Source organism: Tachyglossus aculeatus, chromosome 1, assembly GCF_015852505.1.
Source record: "Tachyglossus aculeatus isolate mTacAcu1 chromosome 1, mTacAcu1.pri, whole genome shotgun sequence".
Taxonomy (NCBI): domain Eukaryota; kingdom Metazoa; phylum Chordata; class Mammalia; order Monotremata; family Tachyglossidae; genus Tachyglossus; species Tachyglossus aculeatus.
Window position 1 is genome coordinate 146,853,609 of NC_052066.1, and position 20,313 is coordinate 146,873,921.

Below are 20,313 nucleotides of genomic sequence, written 5' to 3' on the forward strand. Positions count from 1 at the left end.
CTCTTCCCCACCTTCAAAACCTTATTAAAAATCACACCTTTTCCAAGTAGTCTTCCCCGACTAAGCCCTCACTTCTCCTACTCCCTCTACTTGGATTTGTACCCTCTACTATACTCTCCCAAGTGCTTAGAACAGTGCTGTGCACATAGTCAGCACCCAATAAACACCACTGATTGATTGATTGATTCACCCCACTCTCAGGCTCACAGCACTTTTGTATTTATTCATTGTTATTATTATTATGGTACTTGTTAAGTGCTTACTATGTGCCGAGCACTGTTCTTAAGTGCAGGGGTGGATTCAAGGTAATCAGGTTGCCCCAGGGGCGCGTTCACAGTTAGATAATAATAATAACAATAATGATGGTATTTGTTAAGTGCTTACTATGTGCAAAGCACTGTTCTAAGCACTGGAGATAACAGGCACAGAGAAGTTAAGCGGATTGCCCAAGGTCACACAGCAGGCAAGTGGTGGAGTCAATCAATCGTATTTATTGAGTGCTTACTGTGTGCAGAGCACTGGACTAAGCGCTTGGGAAGTACAAGTTGGCAACATATAGAGACGGTCCCTACCCAACAGTGGGCTCACAGTCTAGAGAGTCAGGATTAGAACCCAAGTCCTCTGACTCCCAAGCCCGTTCTCTTTCCATTAAGTCATACTGCTTTATAGCACTGTTTCCCTCTCTACGTTGCAAGCTCCTCCTGGGCAGGGAATGTGTTTACCAACTCTGAAAGAATGAACTCCCCCAAGGGCTTAGCACAGTGCTCTGCACACAGTAAGCACTCAATAAATACCAATGATTGATTGATCTGAACAAACAACAAACACACTAATTCAGATTTCATTAGCAATTCATTCCTGGGCAGATATGTATGTCAGACTTTCCCAACCGTACAGCCATCAACCAGCAAATACCGGGTGAATCTCCCTGCTGAAAAAAGGGAAATAAACAAGTGAAATGGGTAACTGTATTATTGAACCAAGAAGGACACTAGGTATAAAATGGGAACAACAGACAAGCTGTTTTGGAAAAAAGTCTAGTTTATTGCACTGTCTCAAAGCACAGCAAAAAAAAAAAAAATTTTTTTTTTTTTTACAGAGCAAAGAAGCTAAAAGTCTTCGGACTAATGTTAACCAGACTCAAGTATAATTGCACTAAAAAGTCCCACTGATTTAAAAGGCCTTCAACACCGACGAATGAATCAAGCAAGGCACAGGATATACAGCATGATGGAAAGGGTGATCCGGGCCAGGTTGCTGCCAACCCGCGCTTTAATTAAAAAGAATCCTATAAAAGTGTCAAGCCGAAGAATATTTTGGGATTCGGCCCCTCTCCTGGATCGGCAAGGTAAGCTCTCGGCTCCTCCTAGCCAGCTCGGTTTGGAAGTGGGCTGTTTCCAAGCTGCGTTTCCACGGCACCCTGTTGTGCGAGCATAAACAGGCCTGGCAGCCTGGGCCTTGTGCCAAAGGGAAGCCTAAAATGGGCAGCTCGATGGCAGCCTCCCTTTAAGACTGAGGAAGGGGAAGGCATGAGACCTGAGGGTCGTAGTGGGGAAACCCGCCAACGGCTCCTTCCCTCAGAGACAGGTGGTTTATATCTCGCCTCAGTGAAGATTCTTTTATCGCCTGACACTAGCTGCAAATGGAGCACAGCCCACCAAGGGCCTCTTGTCCAAGGGTCCGGAGACTGGGGGTAACGGGGGAGAGACCCTCTCTTTTGGGGTATGGACCATTTGACACTGAGGCTTCTCATTTCCTTGCCCCCAGCCCCTCCTTTTCCGCCGTGCCCTTCCCTCCCCGGCCTGAGATCGGCTCGTTTGAAGTGATGGCTACAGATCATGAGTCCAGGATAAACTGAAAGGGAAAGAAAAACCCAAGTCTTTCCACTAGTTGCTGAAAACAGACCTCCGGCGCTTGGAACAGTGCTTTGCACATAGTAAGCGCTTAGTAAATGCTATTATTGTTATTATTATTACCCTACATTTGCAGGGTGTGTTGAGGAGGGGAGAAAATGAGGTATATTAGAGGTTTCAAACAAAAGTAAAGTGGCAATCGTCACCCAGGATGTTGCCTCGTTTTATTACGCTTGTTTGCAATCTCTGTTAAATAGGACTAAAAAGACACAGCTAAACTCCCGTCATTGTTAAATTTCTCCCTAAAGCTTCAGGGGCTCCGCGCACGAGGCAGCCCAAATGGAAACACACACACGGTCAGAAACGCCTTCGTTCTATTACCCTCTTTTTAAATAAAAACGGAATTGCGTTCTTCCAAAGGATGGGGACAGAGAGGAGGCTTTGGGAGAAGGATTGAAGCTCAGTTGTGAAATGGGGGGAGACTCGTTCTTACTGACCGTACTTGAAGCGAGTCATCGTGGGTGCGAGCTGCCCGAAGCCAGACTTTCCGCTCGACAGAGGGTAGCTCAGCGACAAGGCGAAACTGGTCAAACTGGTCGAACAGGCCGCCCTTTGCATGGCCGTATCTTTTTTCCCTGCTGAAGATCTCAAGTGCCTCTCCTATGCTTGTAGAGTATTTTTCACTGGACCTGGGGGGTCAACTGGGGACAAGCTGAGGAAATAGTCAACTTGTCTGAGGTTGAGAAACGCTGAATGTGAGAGCGGCCCCCGCCCCCGGGGAAATGAATCCCCCCACCTATTAGTGTGCATGCAGTAACGGCAGCTGCTGTTACCAGGAAGGTGAAAAGTAAGTTAATAGTTCCAAAGGAGCTGCCACAAGTGAGACCGTTTAATTCCAGTCCGCCACAGCTACTAGCTTTCAAGAGATGCTGAAACAAACAGGTGGGAGTGTGCGTTTCAGGAGGGCTGGGTGGATCGTGTTTTAGTGCAGAGGGGCTAACGGGGCGTGGCGGAGGCAAGCAGCTTTTAAACCCATCGCCTCCCATCCGGGAATCCTCGGCGGCTCCGGCCGGGGGGGGGGGGCTCGGACCGGCGTCCCCTCAGATGACTTCCCATTCATCTTCGAAGTCTTCCAGGTGAAGCAAGACGGAAGCGTCGCTGCTTTTCTGAAAGCCCGGTGAATGGCTGAAGGTCTTTGTCAGCCGCTGAAGGAGGTAACCTAAAGGGCCCACGGCCCACAGCTCATCGAACGGGGACACTGCAAAGGAAACGGGCCGGCTTTGACCTCCTCCCTCGACTTCCACAACTGGCAATTCGTTTGGGCTCCCTCACTGAGAGCGTAAGCTCCCTGAGGGCAGAAACTGTGTTTGTGACTTCTACTGTGTGCTCCCAAGTGCTTAAGAGCAGTGCTCAGCACACGGCAGGCATCCAAGCTCAAGGCTCTGCACCCCGCAGGAGCACTACTGATATGACTGAGTGATGTGAAGAGCTAATCGTGTCCTAGGAGCTCATACAAGCAAAGAGTAGTCACTCTGGGTTACAGAGTCCAGGGATAAAAGCAAACTCTGTTATAGGTACTTTTTTTAATGGCATTTGTTAAGTAGTTACTCTGCGTCAGGCACTGTACTAAGCACCGGGGTGGATACAAGCAAATCGGGTTGGACACAGTCCCTGTCCCACATAGGGCTGACGGTCTTTAATCCCCATTTTACGGTTGAGGTAACAGGCCCGGAGAAGTAAAGTGACTTGCCTGAGGTCCCGCAGCAGACAAGTGGCGGACCTGGGATATTGTTATATAGTCCTCTCCCAAGCGCTTAGTACAGTGTTCTGTATAAAGTAAGCACTCAGTAAATACAACTGATTGACAAAGGAAATGGACCAGAAGCTCCCCTAAGCTCTACTCTTCACTTTTCACGTTGTCACTGTTAAAACCACCAGACAACCCGGGAGGAGGCCTGTACTTCATGTAGGCCACATCTCTTCCCGCTCCGGCAGGCTGGGAGAAACCACCATGGGGCCTGAGAGGGACGAAGACCGATACAGGCAGGGAATGTGTCTGTTTATTGTTGCACTGACCCCTCCCAAGCACTCAGTAGAGTGCTCTGCACACAGTGAGCGCTCAATAAATGACTGAATGAATGAATGGGAGAGGGGCCTACCCGCCCGGTGGACAGGATCACACGACCATTAACTTACCCGTCAAACAGGACATGCTCCCAGGAATTTTCTTCCAGTAGTCTCCGGCCGGGTTCTTGTCGGTGACGCCGTAGCGGCGAGCTACGTCTCCATTGGCACATCGGGCCCAGACGGTTCTTGAGCTCAGAGCCAGGTGGCAGGCCTGTAACCCTAGGAAGCAAGCACACAGTCAGTTTCCCCCATCACCAGGATCCATCTAGGTAATAATTATTGGCATCTGTTAAGCACTTACTCTGTGCCAAGCACTGAACTAAGCGCTGGGGTGGAGACAAGCAAATCAGGTTGGACAAAGTCCCTGTCCCACGTGGGGCTCACCGTCTCAGTCTCCATTTTCCAGATGAGTTAACTGAGGCCCAGAAAAACGATGCGACTTGCCTAAGGTCACACAGCAGACAAGCGGTGGAGCCGGGATTAGAACCTGTTTCCAATATGCCATGCACCTATCTGATTTTGTCCCACAGCCCTCAGACCAGATGATCCTTCAATATGAAAAGAAGTACTGGGGACACTCTCCCTATCTTCAAAGCCTTATTAACACCCCTTCTCCTCCAAGAGGCCTTCCCCAACTAAGCCCTCATCTCTTCGACTCCCACTCCCTTCTGTGTCACCCTCACACTTTGGATTGTTTTTGCCAGCCCTGCGGCACTTGTGTACATATCCATAATTCATTTCTTTCTATTTATCATCATCATCATCATCAATCGTATTTATTGAGCGCTTACTATGTGCAGAGCACTATACTAAGCACTTGGGAAGTACAAATTGGCAACATATAGAGACAGTCCCTACCCAACAGTGGGCTCGCAGTCTAAAAAACAGTCTATTTATGTCTGTCTCCCCCTCTGGACTGTAAACTCCTTGTGGGCAGGGAATATATCTACCAATTCTGTTATACCGTACTCTCCAAAGTGCTTAGTACAGGGCTCTGCATACAGTAAGCACTCAGTAAGTACCATTGATTGATGGACTGGGGAGTTCTGGGGAATTAGTGTGGCATAGCGGAAGAATTGTGGCCCTAAAAGTTGGAGGATCTGCCCTCTAATCCCAGCTCTGTCTATTGGGTGTCTTTGGGCAAGTCGCTTAACCTCCCCAGGCCTCAGTTTCTACTACAATCCAGCCTGTTCACTTCGGTACTCTAACACCAACTTGCTCACTGCATCTTGATCTCATCTGTCTCGCCACTGACCACTTGCCCGTGTCCTGCCTCTGGCCTGGAACTCCCTTCTCCTTCATAACCAACAGACCATCACTCTCCCCATCTTCAAAGATTAAGATCCCACCTTATCCAACAGGTCTTCCTCAACTAGGCCCTCATTTCCTCTACTCCCTCTCCCTAATGCGTCACCCCTGCACTTGGAATTTACCCTTCGGTCCCACAGCGCTTAGGTAGGTATCTGTAATTTATTTCAATTATGTCTCCCTTTCTAGACTGTAAACTCCTGATGGGCAGCAAACATGCCTACCAACTCTGTTATACTGTACTCTCCCAAGGGCTTAATACACTGCTCTGCATATGGTAAGCACTCAATAAATACCACTGATTGATTAGTTGTAAGAACTCTCTCTCAATCTGCAACCCAAAGGAAAGGTGCTTAGGAGAAATCAATATGCCCAATTGTTTGGGGAGTTTGTGCAAAACCAAAATATTCTCATGCTTGAGAGCATGGAGTACTGATAAACCTTGTGTAATATGGTAGTTGTATTACCGGAAAATAAAGGAGTCATTGAGTAAATGGAAATTAGGATCTCTGCCAGTTGTCTGCTGTAAGACCTTGGGCAAGTCACTCAACTTCTCTGTGCTTCAACTTTTCATCTGTAAAACGGGGACTCAATCCTACTCCCTCCTTAGACTGTGAGCCCTATGTGGGCCAGGGACTGTGTCCAAACTGATTAACTTGTATCTACTCAATCAATCATATTTATCAAGCGCTCACTATGTAAAGAGCACTATACTAAACGCTTGAGCTCACAGACTGGTGGGGGAGACAGACATTAATAGAAATAAATTACAGATAAATACATAAATGCTGTGGGACTGGGTGGGTGAATAAAGGGAGCAAATCAGGATGATGCAGGAGGGAGTGGGAAAAGAGGAAATGAGGGCTTAGTCAGGGAAGGTCTCTTGAAGGAGATGTGCTTTCAATAAGGCTTTGAAGGTGAGGAGAATAATTGTCTGTCGGATATGAAGAGGAAGGGTGGCCCAGGTCAGAGGCAGGACGTGGGTGAGAGGGCAGAGCAAGATAGACGAGATCGAGGTACGGTAAGTGGGTTGGCATTAGAGGACCAAAGTGTGTGGGTTATAGTAGCAGAGCAGTGAGGTGAGGTAGGAGGGGGAAAGGTGATTGAGAGCTTTAAAGTTGATGGTAAGGAGTTTCTGTTTGATGTGGAGGTGGATGGGCAACCACTGGAGGTTCTTGAGGAGTGGGGAAACATGGTATGAACATATAGAAAAGTAATCCAGGCAGAAGAATGAAGTATGGACTGGAGTGGGGAGAGACAGGAGGCAGAGAGGTCAGCCAGGAGGTTGATACAGTAATCAAGACAGGATAGAATAAGTGTTTGGAATAATGTGGTAGCAGTTTGGATGGAGAGGAGAGGGCAGTGATGTTATGATGGTTGAACTGACAAGATTTAGTGATAGACTGAATATGTGGGTTGAATGAGAGAAATGAGCCGTGGATAATGCCAAAGTTATGGGCTTATGAGACAGGAAGGATGGTGGTGCCATCTACAGTGATGGAAAAGTCATGGGGAGGACATGGTTTGGGTGGGAAGATAACCCCAGTGCTTAGAATGGTGCTTGACCCACAGTAAATGCATAAATACAATAATAATGATAATTATATTTTTCTTTTGAAAATAGTATTTTGACAAGATTTAAAGAAAAGGGCATAGAGTGGTTAACTTTTATATGTTTGCTGGGGGGGCGGTGTGTCTGTGTGTGTGTGTGTGTGTGTGTGTGTGTGTGTGTGTGTATTTGTGTGTGTTTTTTCAGTGTCTGTGCCCAAGCGCCTCTGTGCATTACTATTTCTTGGAGTTTCTGCCTATCTCTTTAATAAAGAGCAGAGGGGAAACAAGAAATGCTACGTCCTCTTCTCCCCCTGATGCTGCTTTTCCCTGCCACCTTGCACAGAAGGAATAATCGACAGTTACCGGAGTCTTTTGTTAACCTCCGCGTAGCACAGAAGCTTCCTAGTTAAGATCAAAACCTGTCTTCCTTTGGAAAGCTTCAAACAGACAGAAACTACTCTGTTCAGGAAGTAGAGGGGGAGGATATCAACTCCCTTTTTTTCTAATTGCACTGAGAACATTCGGGTATATTCCCTTTCTATCTACGGTTCTACCACGGAGCTCGTGGTAGTCCTAAAATGAAGGTGGGAGACGACTGGAAACCCTACGGCTTCTATAGATCAGACCACGCTACCGGGGACATTGTGAGGGAAGATGAAGTCAAAATGACGGCAGTAGTTTTGACCGACCACGGCAATCTAAACAACACCATGGTAACACAGAAGAATACAATCATCATCATCATCAATCGTATTTATTGAGCACTTACTGTGTGCAGAGCACTGTACTAAGCGCTTGGGAAGTACAAGTTGGCAACATATAGAGACAATCCCTACCCAACAGTGGGCTCACAGTCTAAAATACAATAACATAGGATGGCTGGCACTGAAAGGGTGTGCTAATAAATCAGATGGAATTTAATGAGGAGAGGGTTGTGGTTCCACCCGTCTTTCCCCTTACCGGGTACGTGTTCCCAGTCGGTGCCCACGGGCATCTCTTCGGTGATCCCGATTCGTACGTGCACATTCCATTTGCTGTCGATAGCCCACAGCATCTGGTCGTTGGGGCTGGAATGGATGCTAATGAGGTTGACTCCCACAGGCTGGAAAGAGGGAAAATAATTAGGCAGGGTCCCCGACCCCCTAACTCAAAAGACGGTGCTCTGTTTTCTCTCAACGTGGCCTATGATCAACCAATCGTATTTACTGAGCGCTGTACAGGCGCTTTGGACAGTACAATAAAACAGAGTTTGGGAGAAATATTTTGTGCCCATAACGAACAATCAATCAATCAATCAATCGTATTTACTGAGCGCTTACAAACAGGAAAGAGGACTGGGCTGGGAATCGACAGTCCTGTGTTCTAGTCTCGGCTTGGCCCTTGGTCTGCTGTCTGACTTTGAACAAGTCACTTAAACTCTCTGGGCCTCAGTTATAAAATGGGGATAAGATGGAATGTAAGCCCTAAGAGGGATAGGGATTACGTTTCACCTGATAGATTTGTACCTATCCCAGTGATTAACATAAAATACATGCTAATTATTATTATTTTCTGAGAAAGCAAGGACTCTACCCCACTAGTCAGTAAAAGAAGGCCCCAATGACTATGAACAACAGAATAATCCTCAAATAATTATCAGGGCCCCAAAAGAAAGAAAAACAGGAGGGAGCAATCAATTATTTTTGCCCTACTCTCAAACTCAACTTTAATGAAAACCTCGAGAACTAGCATGAGCTACACTTACTCCTGAATTTAAGAGAAATCTTTATGGCATCATTTTAAAATAATAATAATAGTAATAATTCTGGTATTTATTAAGCACTTACTACATGCCAAGCCCTGCTCTAAGTGCTGGGGTAGACACAAGCTAATCAGGTTGTCCCACATTAGGCTCCCAGTCTCCATCCCCATTTTACACTGAGGCCCAGAGAAGTGAGGTGACTTTCCCAAGGTCACACAGGAGACAAGTGGCGGAGCTGGGATTAGAACCCGTAACTTTCTGATCCCAGGCCTGTGCTCTGGCCACTGGTTAACTTACTGCCTTTCTTCCCGTGAATGCAAAGCTTTTCTTGTATGTTAACTCGTTTTGTTCTTGACTGTACCTTGATCTCATCTATCTTGCTAGTCACCTTTCGCCCACGCCCTGCCTCTGGCCTGAAAATCCCTCCCTCCTCATATCCGACAGACAATTACTCTCCCCACCTTCAAAGCCCAATTGAAGCCACATTGCCTCCGAGAGGCCTTCCCAGACTAAGCCCCCCTCTTTCCTCTTCTCCCACTCCCTTCTGAGTCACCATGACTTGCTCCCTTTATTCTTCCCCCCTGCCCAGCCCCACAGCAGTTATGTACAGATCTGTAATTTATTTCTTTATATTAATGTTTGCCTCCCTCTCTAGACCGTGAGCTCATTATGGGCAGGGAATGTGTTATATTGTACTCTCCCTCTCCATCCCCCCATTTTACCTCCTTCCCTTCCCCACAGCACCTGTATATATGTATATATGTTTGCACATATTTATTACTCTATTTATTTATCTTACTTGTACATATCTATTCCATTTATTTTATTTTGTTAGTATGTTTGGTTTTGTTCTCTGTCTCCCCCTTCTAGACTGTGAGCCCGCTGTTCGGTAGGGACTGTCTCTATGTGTTGCCGACTTGTACTTCCCAAGCGCTTAGTACAGTGCTCTGCACACAGTAAGCGCTCAATAAATACGATTGATTGATTGATTGATTCAGTGCTCTGCACACAATAAGTGCTCAACAAATATGACTGATTGATTCTGACTTCTGGGCCTGTGCTCTATCCACTTAGCCACACTGCTTCTCTAGCTAGATTTCCTTGATTTCCCTCACATACAGTCCTCCCAGGTACAAAACCCATTGGAAACACATGTAATAATAACAATGATGATATTTGTTAGGTGCTTACTATGTGCCAGGCACTGTTCTAAGCGCTAGAGGGGGATACAAGGTAATCAGGTTGTCCCACGTGGTGCTCACAGTCTTAATCCCCATTTTACAGATGAGGTAACCGAGGCCCAGAGAAGTGAAGTGACTTGCCCAAAGTCACACAGCTGACAAGTGGCGGAGTCGGGAGTAGAACCCGTGACCTCTGACTCCCAAGGCTGGGCTCTTTCCACTGAGCCACACTGCTTCTCTAAGTACAGAATGGCTTTCCCTGCACCTATATTCACTAGTACCACTGTTGGGTAGGGACTGTCTCTATATGTTGCCAACTTGTACTTCCCAAGCGCTTAGTACAGTGCTCTGCACACAGTAAGTGCTCAATAAATATGATTGATTGATTGATTGATTGATAGTACCACCTGCCCTTTCTATCCCAGTAAAAATTCTGGCCTGTTGCTGCCCCTGCCTAAGCTCACCCAACATTTCTGCGGCTGACTTCCCTAGAGATAGAAGACGCCTTCCAGTTCAGCTCCAGCGTTCAGCCCCTTCCTATTGAAATCTTGCCTTTTGACCAGGAATCGTTTGAAGGCTCTCTACTTAAAATTCTTCTCTGCTCTCTAAGGCTTGGCTGGCGAAGAAACTCCCCAGAGTTTCCGGGCTGAGGGCTTCCCAACCAATCAATCCTATTTATTCATTCAACCATATGTATTGAGCGCTTACAGTGCGCAGAGCACTGTACTACGTGCTTGGGAAGTACAAGTCGGCAACATATAGAGACGGTCCCTATCCCACAGTCTAGAAGGGGGAGACAGACAACAAAAACAAAACATGTAGACAGGTGTCAAAACCGTCAGAATAAATTGAATAACAGCTATATGCATATCATTAATAAAATAGAGTAGTAAATATGTACAAGTAAAATAGAGTTGAGTGCTTACTGTGTACAGGGCATTGTACTAAGTGCTTGGGAGAGTACCATGTGACAGAGTTGGTATACACATTCCCTGCCCACAGTGAGCTTACAGTCAAATACCACTTGGAGGTATTTGATTCCTCCTGGCCACAGTGAGCAGATCACCTATCCTGCTGGCAGAGAAACATTTCAGTACAAACTAAATCCATCGTACTTCAATAGACCCTCTCCTTAGCTAGACCAAAGGGTGTCCTCTAATTAGTATCTGCACACAGCAAGCGCTCAATAAATACAACTGATTAATTGACTGATCATTCATTCATTCAATTGTATTTATTGAGCACTTACTGTGTGCAGAGCACTGTAGTAGGCGCTTGGAAAGTACAATTTGGCAACAGAGAGAGACAATCCCTACCCAACAATGGACTCACAGTCTAGAAGGGCAGACAGACAACAAAACTAAACAAGTAGACAGGCGTCAATACCATCAAAATAGACAAACAGAATTATAACTATATACACATCATTAACAATTAATAATTAATGATTAGTGGCCACTTTATCAAATATCTCATGCTCTGGAAGGCAGGTGACTTCAATAATAAAAATAGTAATAATAACAACATTTGTTAAGCCCTATGTGTGAAACACTGTATTAAGAGCTGGGTTAGATATAACTAGGTGAGACACAGTTCCCATCCCCAACCCCTATGGTGCTCGCAATCTAAGTAAATTGAAGCCTTCCTAGTTTTAAAACAAAATTTCACAAAGGATGATAATAATAATAATAATAATAATAATAATCATCATCATCATCATCATAGTGTTTGTTCAGTGCTTACTATGTGCCAGGCACTGTACTAAGTGCTGGGGTGGATACAAGCAAACTGGGTTGGACACAGTCCCTGTTCCACATCGGGTTCACAGTCTTAATCCCCACTTTACAGATGAAGGAACTGAGGCACGGAGAAGTCAAGTGACTTGCCCAAGGCCACACAGCAAACAAGTAGCAGTCAGGATTAGAACCCATGACCTTCTGACTCCTAGGCCTGTGCTCTATCCACTTGGCCATGCTCTTTTAGTGATTCAACTTCAATGCTTTTCTTTCTGATATTCCATATTTTTCTGCTGTTTTCCACTTCCGCTGAACTGTGCCTTGCAAAGCAAACTAAGACCAGAGACGGTATATTTCAAGTATTGAATGAGTCCAGAATTATTCAGTACTTTGAAGATTTTCTAATATCCCAAACTGAAAAATTTGCATACAGAAATAACTGTTTGCAAAAGGGATCTAGCACTCTGATGGAAATCAATCAATCAATCAATCGTATTTATTCAGCGCTTACTGTGTGTATGAAATATCAAATGCAGAGCTTTAGAAGGCGAGTTAATCCTATCTTTTACATTCAGTTAGTTTTTCCCTAGCAAAAACAAACACACTCCACTAAATTTCCTTAGGACACTCTTAAAATGCCACCCTGACATCGGTTGGCTAAAGCCTACCCAGTACTATCAATCAATCGTATTTATTGAGCGCTTACTGTGTGCAGAGCACTGTACTAAGCGCTTGGGAAGTCCAAGTTGGCAACATATACAGTCCCTACCCAACAGTGGGCTCACAGTCTAAAAGTATGTTGCCAATTTGTACTTCCCAAGCGCTTAGTACAGTGCTCTGCACACAGTAAGCGCTCAATAAATACGATTGATGATAAAAGTACTACAGTACTACTTCAGAAATCAGTTCCAAAATCACAAAGGAATCTGGCATGTGTTTTTAAAGTGCTGTGGCTCAGTGGAAAGAGCACGGGCTTTGGAGTCGGAGGTCAGGGGTTCAAATCCCGGCTCCGCCACTTGTCAGCTGTGTGACTTTGGGCAAGTCACTTCACTTCTCTGGGCCTCAGTTACCTCATCTGTAAAACGGGGATTAAGACTGTGAGCCCCACGTGGGACAACCTGATCACTTTGTAACCTCCCCAGCTCTTAGAACAGTGCTTTGCACATAGTAAGCGCTTAATAAATGCCATCATTATTTTACAGAGGAAAATGCCAATTCAGGGAAGTCTTTGGGAGTTCAATTCTCCTCCAAGAGGCCTTCCCCGATTAAGTCCTCTTTTCCCTGATTCCGTTTCCCTCCTGCGTTGTCTACACATTTGGATCTGTACCCTTTGGACATTCGGTATTCACCCTCGGTCCCTCAGCACTTATGTACATATCCTTAAATTATTGATTTAGATTAGGCCTCCGTCACCTTGCCCCCTCCTTCTCTCCTTCTCCAGCCCAGCCCGCACACTCTGCTCCTCTGCCGCTAACCTCCTCACTGGGCCTCGTTCTTGCCCGTCCCGCCGTCAATCCCTGGCTCACGTCCTACCTCTGGCCTGGAATACCCTCCCTCCTCATATCCCCCAAACTAGCTCTCTTTCCCCCCTTCAAAGCCCTACTAAAAGCTCACCTGCTCCAGGAGGCCTTCCCAGACTGAGCCCCCCTTTTCCTCTGCTCCTCCTCCCTTCCCCATCTCCCCTACTCCCTCCCTCTGCTCTACCCCCTTCCCTAATCCACAGCACTTGTGCATATTTGTATATATTTATTACTCTACTTGATTAATGATGTGTGTTTATCTATAATTCTATTTATCTATTTTGATGCTATTGATGCTTATTTGTTTTGTTGCCTGTCTCCCCCTTCTAGACTGTTAAAACTGCTGTTGGGTAGGGATTTTTCTCCATCTGTTGCCGAATTGTACTTTCCAAGCACTTAGTACAGCTTGGAAATGTCAAGCAATTGGAGGATTTGTGGTAGTCTAGTCTACTCTGCACACAGTAAGCGCTCAATAAATACGACTGACTGACTGAATGAATGAATAATGTCTGTATCTCCCCTTAAAAATGGTGAGCTTGTTGTGGGCAGGGAACACGTCTACCAACTCCGTTAGACTGTACTCTCCAAGTACAGCGCTCTGCACATAGTACATGCTCAATAAAAGCCACCGGTTGATTGAAATCTCTAACAGTATAATGAGAAATTTTCTTCAGCCAAGTTTCCCCAACAGGAACCCTTACACTTTCTACGGGGTCAGAAAATCTGTTTGTTTTGCTCTATCATCGCCCAAGACAGAAGGCACTCCAGAATAAATTGCTATTTTAAGTCAGTAAGGTATAGTGAAATGATAAATCCTGGAACAAATTCAAGGCATGGGAGGCGGGAGGGATGGTGTCCATTAAAATAATTAGACTCTAATTCACGAGATTGGAGAAAAATCGATTCAAATGGTTTTACTAAGAAAAGAATAAGCCCAGCTATTCAAAACAATCAAAGGTTACAAGCTACTAACTACGCCATAAATTTAAATAAAGCTTGAGCTTGCAATAGCTAAATGCCATCTTTAATGCACAGTGCACATGCACGTGAACTGGCTAATGTGAAATAAATCATTTTGCTTTTGAAGAACTCTTCTGGGATGGCCCTTACATAAGGGCCTCACTGTGGAACCTTATTTTCTTCCTGCAATGAAGAAACCACTAAAAACCAAAACAGAAGTGAAAGAGCTTCTGCCTGAGCGGCTGAAAACATTTCTTTGTACATTTCAAGACTCAAGAGCTACACACAAGCTGTGTGCCTGGTGAATGTAAATACAGATAGATATAAGGCTGAATTTCCCTGTTGCGCTCCTTTCTCATGAAGCCCAGATGCTAAACAAGGCCAACTATAACCTCCCAAAAGGCATTTTCAGGTCAAGCACCTCACTTTAAAAAGGACTCTCTCTTTCTCTCTCTCCCCCAACCCCCAAAGTCTCTATCCTCTAAGAGCCATTCTGTGGGTTATAATTGGCCTCGTTTCTACTCCAGGAATCTAACACTAATGTTAACGGCTTTCCTTACTCTGTCTCGAGAGGAAAATTGATCTTTATAGCTGTGTATACATTCACCAGAGACAGACACACACACATACAGCGCACTTGAGTGTGAATCTCTTCAGTTGTTTTTGGAAATTTATTCAGCAATCTTTGCAGCATATATGTAGTAAAAGGGTCCCAGAAACACAGAGATTGATAGAAAACAAGTCTTTCAAAAGAATTCATGGCCTAACGATCCAGTTCTTGTAAAAAACAGGCGCAGGGATGAAGTATTTTTCTAAAGCCCAATTCCGTTCACAAAAGCTGCATATATTTGGAATGGTGGAGATGAAGACTCTAAGAACCACGAATCAGAAATGGATAAAAGACGTGGCCGGGACACCTTTGGCCTACATTCCCTCACTCATCATCACCAGATTAATTGAATTCATCTACAAAATAGTATCTTCATAAGGAAAAACTACTTCCTGTTGCAAAAGTAAGGCAGCAAGATTGAATTACGACACCCAAAACGGCAATGATGAATATCTGGTTCAGGGTGTGGTCATTAACACATCCATTTTTTTTTTTTCCAAAAGCAGTTGTTGCAGCAGGCCCTGAAGGTCAACAAATGAGGCTTTGCTGAAGTAAAGCTACTCAAAACAAGAACTATTATGGAAAAATCCCAATGGGCTCCAGCTAGGAGGATGGGCTTCACGTGGGAGCTGGCAAAAGGAGTCCTCCAGTGTGGCTTAGGGGGAGGAGCCCAGGCCTAGGAGTCATATTCATTCATTCAAATAATAATAATAATAATAATAGCACGTTAAGCACTTACTATGAAATTACTGTAATTTCCTGAACTGGAAAATGGGGATGCAATACCTTTTCTCCTTCCCTCTTAGGCTGTGAGCTCCAGGTGGGACAGGGACTATGTTGGATCTGATCATCTTATATCTACCCAGTGTTTATTAGCACAGTGTGTGGCACATTGTAAGTGTTTAAAAAATACTATCATTATTAGGACCAAACAAATTAGAATTTGACTATTTTAAATATGCTTTTGGCTGATTTGGTTTGGCTAGCCAAACTTTTTTCTTTCTTCAGTTTGAGCTGATTCACCTTGGATAGCTGACTGGCTGGAATAATACATATTCAGATAGACTTTCGATCATAAGAACTTCTGTGTAGGCGAGTGTAAACGCCCCCCACCCTCCCCGCACACAAACGCTCTGTTTCAAAGGCTTTAAGTCTGTAATAAATAAAAAGGATTCAGATTTTTGGAGTACCACACTGAAAATATGAATCAACAGTATTTAATGAGCACCTGTGAGCAGAGCACTACACTAAGCTACTGAGAGACTACAATAGAGTTGGTAGGCATGATCCCTGCCCTCAAGGAGCATCAAGCCTTTTCACAAATACATACATTTAATCATATTTATTGAATGCTTACTGTGTGCAGAGCATTGTACTAAGTGCTTGGGAAAGGATAATACAACAATAAATGGTGACATTCCCTGTCCATAATGGCATACATGGGAGTATACAAATATTTTTGTGGCTAAATTATCAATCACATTTGAGCACTAACCACGTGCAAAGCACTCTACTAAACACTTCGGAGAGTAAACTACAACAGAGTTGGTTGACACAACCCCTACCCACAGGGAGTTTACAGTCTATAGGGACTAGAAGTGTAGAAAGCTCAACCTTGCAAATAATCTTGGACATTTGACTGGATAAATAATTCGTTCTCTAGGATCAGCTACAAAGATCGTAATTTATTTTTCTCACTCAACCTCCTCTGAAGGGAGGGAGGCTGAACTGTCAAGCAATTGGAGGGTTTGTGGTAGTCTAGTCATCAAAGGGGCCAATTTTTCATTTTGTGGGTGGGAGTGCAGAGCGGTCAAGGATTTTATATGCAGGACGAGAACTAGGATGGGGCAGGCTTCCAAAAGCTAACAGGCCAGGCAGCCACTACTTGGGGTTTTGTCAGCCTTGATTTGGAAACTTTCAGGTCTTTTTTAGACACTGGGATGAGCCCGCCTGGGAGACTGGTGTGAAAAAGCCTTGGGTGTTATTACCCTATTGTCCCCATGAACTGAGCAATTTTGAAATCTCTAGAATCCCCCCATTCCTTCTCCACCCACATTGCTATCGCATTGATCCAAGCCCTTATCATATCCCACCTTGATTACTGCATCTGCCTCCTGGCTGACTTCCCTGTCTCCTGCCTCTCCTCAACTCCAGCCCACATTTCATTCTGCTGCCTGGATCATTTTTCTTAAAAACGAAACAAAAAACTTAAAACCCCCACTCCATCCACACTTCTCCTCTCCTCTAAACCTCCAATGATTGCACATCCATCTCCCCCACAAACAGAAATTCTTCAGCAAAGGCTTTAAAGCACTCAGTCAGCTGGCTCCCTCCTACCTTACTTCACTGATCTATTACGACCAAACCCATCCACTTTGTTCCTTTAACTCCAAATCACTGTACCTTGATTCCGTTTTTCTCGCTGCTAACCTTTTGTCAACATTCTCCCTCTGTCAGGGAACTCCCTCTCTCTTTATATCCAAAAGACCACTTGCCCCATCTTCAAAGCCCTACTAAAATTATATCTCCTCCAAGAAACCTTCCTTGACTAAGCCCTCCTTTCTGCATCACCTTTGCACTTGAATCTGTACCCCTTAAGCACTTTGATATTCACCCTACCATTGGTCCCACAATATACTCATCTGGAATTTAATGTCTGTCTTTCTCTGAACACTGAACCAATTCTGTTGTAGTGTACTCTCCCAAATAGACGGGGATCATGTCTACCTACTTTATGTATTGTATTCGCCCAAGCACTTAGTAGAGTGCCCTGCACAGAGTAAGCACTTGATAATTACAACTGACTGACATGATTGAAATTCTCTGAACTGGTTTCCGACCAGGCTAGGTGATTTCTTATACCATCTCCAATATTCTTTCAATAGCCATAACCACCAGCTTCCTTAGGCCAGAAACCCCACCACAGTCTCACTGCCTTCCACTCTGGCACTTGAGAACAAGAACCCTAATAACCATAAAAAATCATACCTGTTTAAGGAAACCAGAACTCATTTTTGTGCCACTAATAGAAAAAATACTACACCCAGGCAATATTAATGGTAAAATTTTAAATTTCCTGCTGCTCCACAGACTCATTTTTCCAAAACGTAGCACCTTTAACCTGAATTCAACCCAGAATCTTTCCATGTAAAAATATTATCCTATGATTGAGCATACATGGAGAATGCCATTTCCAAAGGTAGCAATTCCAAAAAGTTATTTTCAGGCTTTGCTCTGAGATGATTACAAAAGTAACCACCAGGATACCTACTACTACTACTACTACTAATAATAATAATGGCATTTATTAAGCGCTTATTATGTGTAAAGCACTGTTCTAAGCGTTGGGGAGGTTACCAGGTGATTAGGTTGTCCCATGGGGGACTTACAGTCTTAATCCCCATTTTACAGATGAGGTAACTGAGGCACAGAGAAGTGAAGTGACTTGCCCAAAGTCACACAGCTGACAATTGGTGGAGCTGGGATTTGAACCCCTGGCCTCTGGCTCCAAAGCCCGTGCTCTTTCCACTGAGCCACGCTGCTTCTTCTTCTTCACTCTTCATAATGAATATGAACATTCTGGAAAGAATGAAAAAAAACCACATGGCTTTTTGCTTTTAGTGAAGTTGAATAAAGCTCTGCATTCCGAGTAAACAACAACAGAGCGATTATGTTCAATGTTCATTTACGCGGGACCGAGTCCCAAAGCAACTAGCATCTACTAAAATATTCTACTTTGCCATGGCAGAAATTGCTTCTCTGAGATCAATAAGAAACTTAAATCGACAAACATGTCACGTGTAAAAGAGTAAGAACATAGACAGATGATGAGAACAAAAGTAATAACAATTATAGGACTTGTTAAGCGCTTGTCTTGTATCGTCGAGTCGTGTCCGACCCACGGCGACAACACGGACACATCTCTCCCAGAACGGCCCGCTCTCCATCTGCGGTAGTTCTGGTAGCGCCAAACACTGTTCTAAGTGCCGGGGGAGATACAAGTTAGTCAGGTTGGACACAATCCCACATTGGGCTCACACTCTTCATCCCCATTTTCCAGATGAGGCCCAGAGAAGTGAAGTGATTTGCCCAAACTCACACAGCAGGCACGTGGCGGAGCCCAGACTAAAACTCATGACTTCCAGGACCCTGCTCTATCCACTAAGCCACGCTGCTTCTCCAAGTAAGGAATAAAATCAACAGACATATCCATGAGTGTTTAAGGAGGCTGATGTGGACGGCACAATTAGGACTGGAGGATATTAGTCCAGGAAAAGGCATCGACACCTGATTTTTCCTGAAGGTTTCTAGGAATCTGGGGTTTCTAAGTACTCTGAGGGGCATCTGGCCTGACAGCATAGACAGAGTGGCCCAGGGGTGTAAGGTCCTACTTCTAGATGGCCAATCTCAGCAGGAAAGATTCTGGATTGAATTCAGATTAAAGGTGCTACATTTTGGAAAAATGAGTTTGTGGAGCAGCAGGAAATTTAAAATTTTTCCATTAATATTGCCTGGGGGTAGTATTTTTTCTATTAGTGGCACAAAAATGAGTTCTGGTTTCCTTAAACAGGCATGATTTTTTATGGTTATTAGGGTTCTTGTTCTCAAGTGCCAGGAACCCAGGAACCCATGTACCCAGGAACGTTGCTCAATACAGCACGCGCTTGGGAGTCAGCGGGCATAGGTTCTAATCCCGGCTCTGCCACCTGTCTGCTGTGTGACCTTGGGCAAGTTACTTAACTTCTCTGGGCCTCAGTTCCCTCATCTGTAAAACGGGGATGAAGACTGAGCCCCCTGTGGGGCAGGGACTGTGTTCAGCCTGATTAGCTTGTATCTACTCCACCACTTAGAACAGTGTTTGTCACGTAGTAAGCTCTTAAATACCACAATTATTATTATTATTAGCTAGAGAGAGAACATTCCTGGACCACTTTCTATGATTCACACCACGGAAAGCTCTGCATGCTAAGACACCATTCTCCAACTGGAAATGTTGCCGTTTTTAGGCCAACGCCAAAACTTCCAAATAATTCTAGAGAAGATCTCTCAAAACTAAGAGGACTGCCTCTCCGGCATCTGGTGAGAGGAAAAAACCATGGGGAGGGAAGTGAAGAGGGGAAGGAAGGAGGAAAAGGAGAACAAAGCGTAGAACACGCCTAGAATATATAATTCTTATGGCCAAGCCTCTTCATTCAGAACTAGCTCAAAAATAAAAAGGGGAAAAAATAATGGTTCAAAGAGATAAAAAGGCATAAAAGCTCACAACTTCAATGGAAAAGATTAAACGGAATGGACAGTTTCAATCCAAAAGAAACATTCTGAGGATGTATGAGATTCAGTAGAAATTTCTTTTTTTTCCAAACATTAAATATTCTTTCATTTTTAATTATTTTCTAGCTTACGCAACATACTGCTGTGTTACTGAAAGGAACTCCTGCTGCGAAATAACTTCTGTTAATTTTGACTCTCACGGGTCCACGCTTTTTGTACAGAGAATAGAAAAAAACATTTAACGTGCAAAACCGAGGGCATAGTTTCACCTGAGGATCTGAAAATCAACCAAATTTATTAAGCCCTTACTGTGTGCAGAGCACTGTATTAAGCGCTTGGGATAGTACAATATAACAGAGTTGGCAGATATGTTCTCCACCCACAGCTAGCTTACAGTCTAGAGGAAATGCAGTCAGGAATGAAGAGCCAAATCTGGACGATGGACCGATTGTGAA

The 20,313-nt window shown here is 44.5% G+C and overlaps 1 protein-coding gene across 1 annotated transcript in view; it reads right to left on the reverse strand.

Moving 5' to 3' along the window:
• Window positions 1-1,080: 1,080 nt before the first annotated feature.
• TECPR2 (tectonin beta-propeller repeat containing 2) overlaps window positions 1,081-20,313 on the reverse strand; it is a 105,868-nt gene continuing 86,635 nt past the window's right edge. The window contains exons 18-20 of the mRNA XM_038743292.1: window positions 7,800-7,941; window positions 4,050-4,199; window positions 1,081-3,111 (exon numbers count right to left, since the gene is read on the reverse strand). Coding sequence (XP_038599220.1) covers window positions 2,954-3,111; window positions 4,050-4,199; window positions 7,800-7,941 — 450 coding nt within the window. The 3' untranslated portion in view covers window positions 1,081-2,953. The remainder of the gene's footprint in view (window positions 3,112-4,049; window positions 4,200-7,799; window positions 7,942-20,313) is intronic.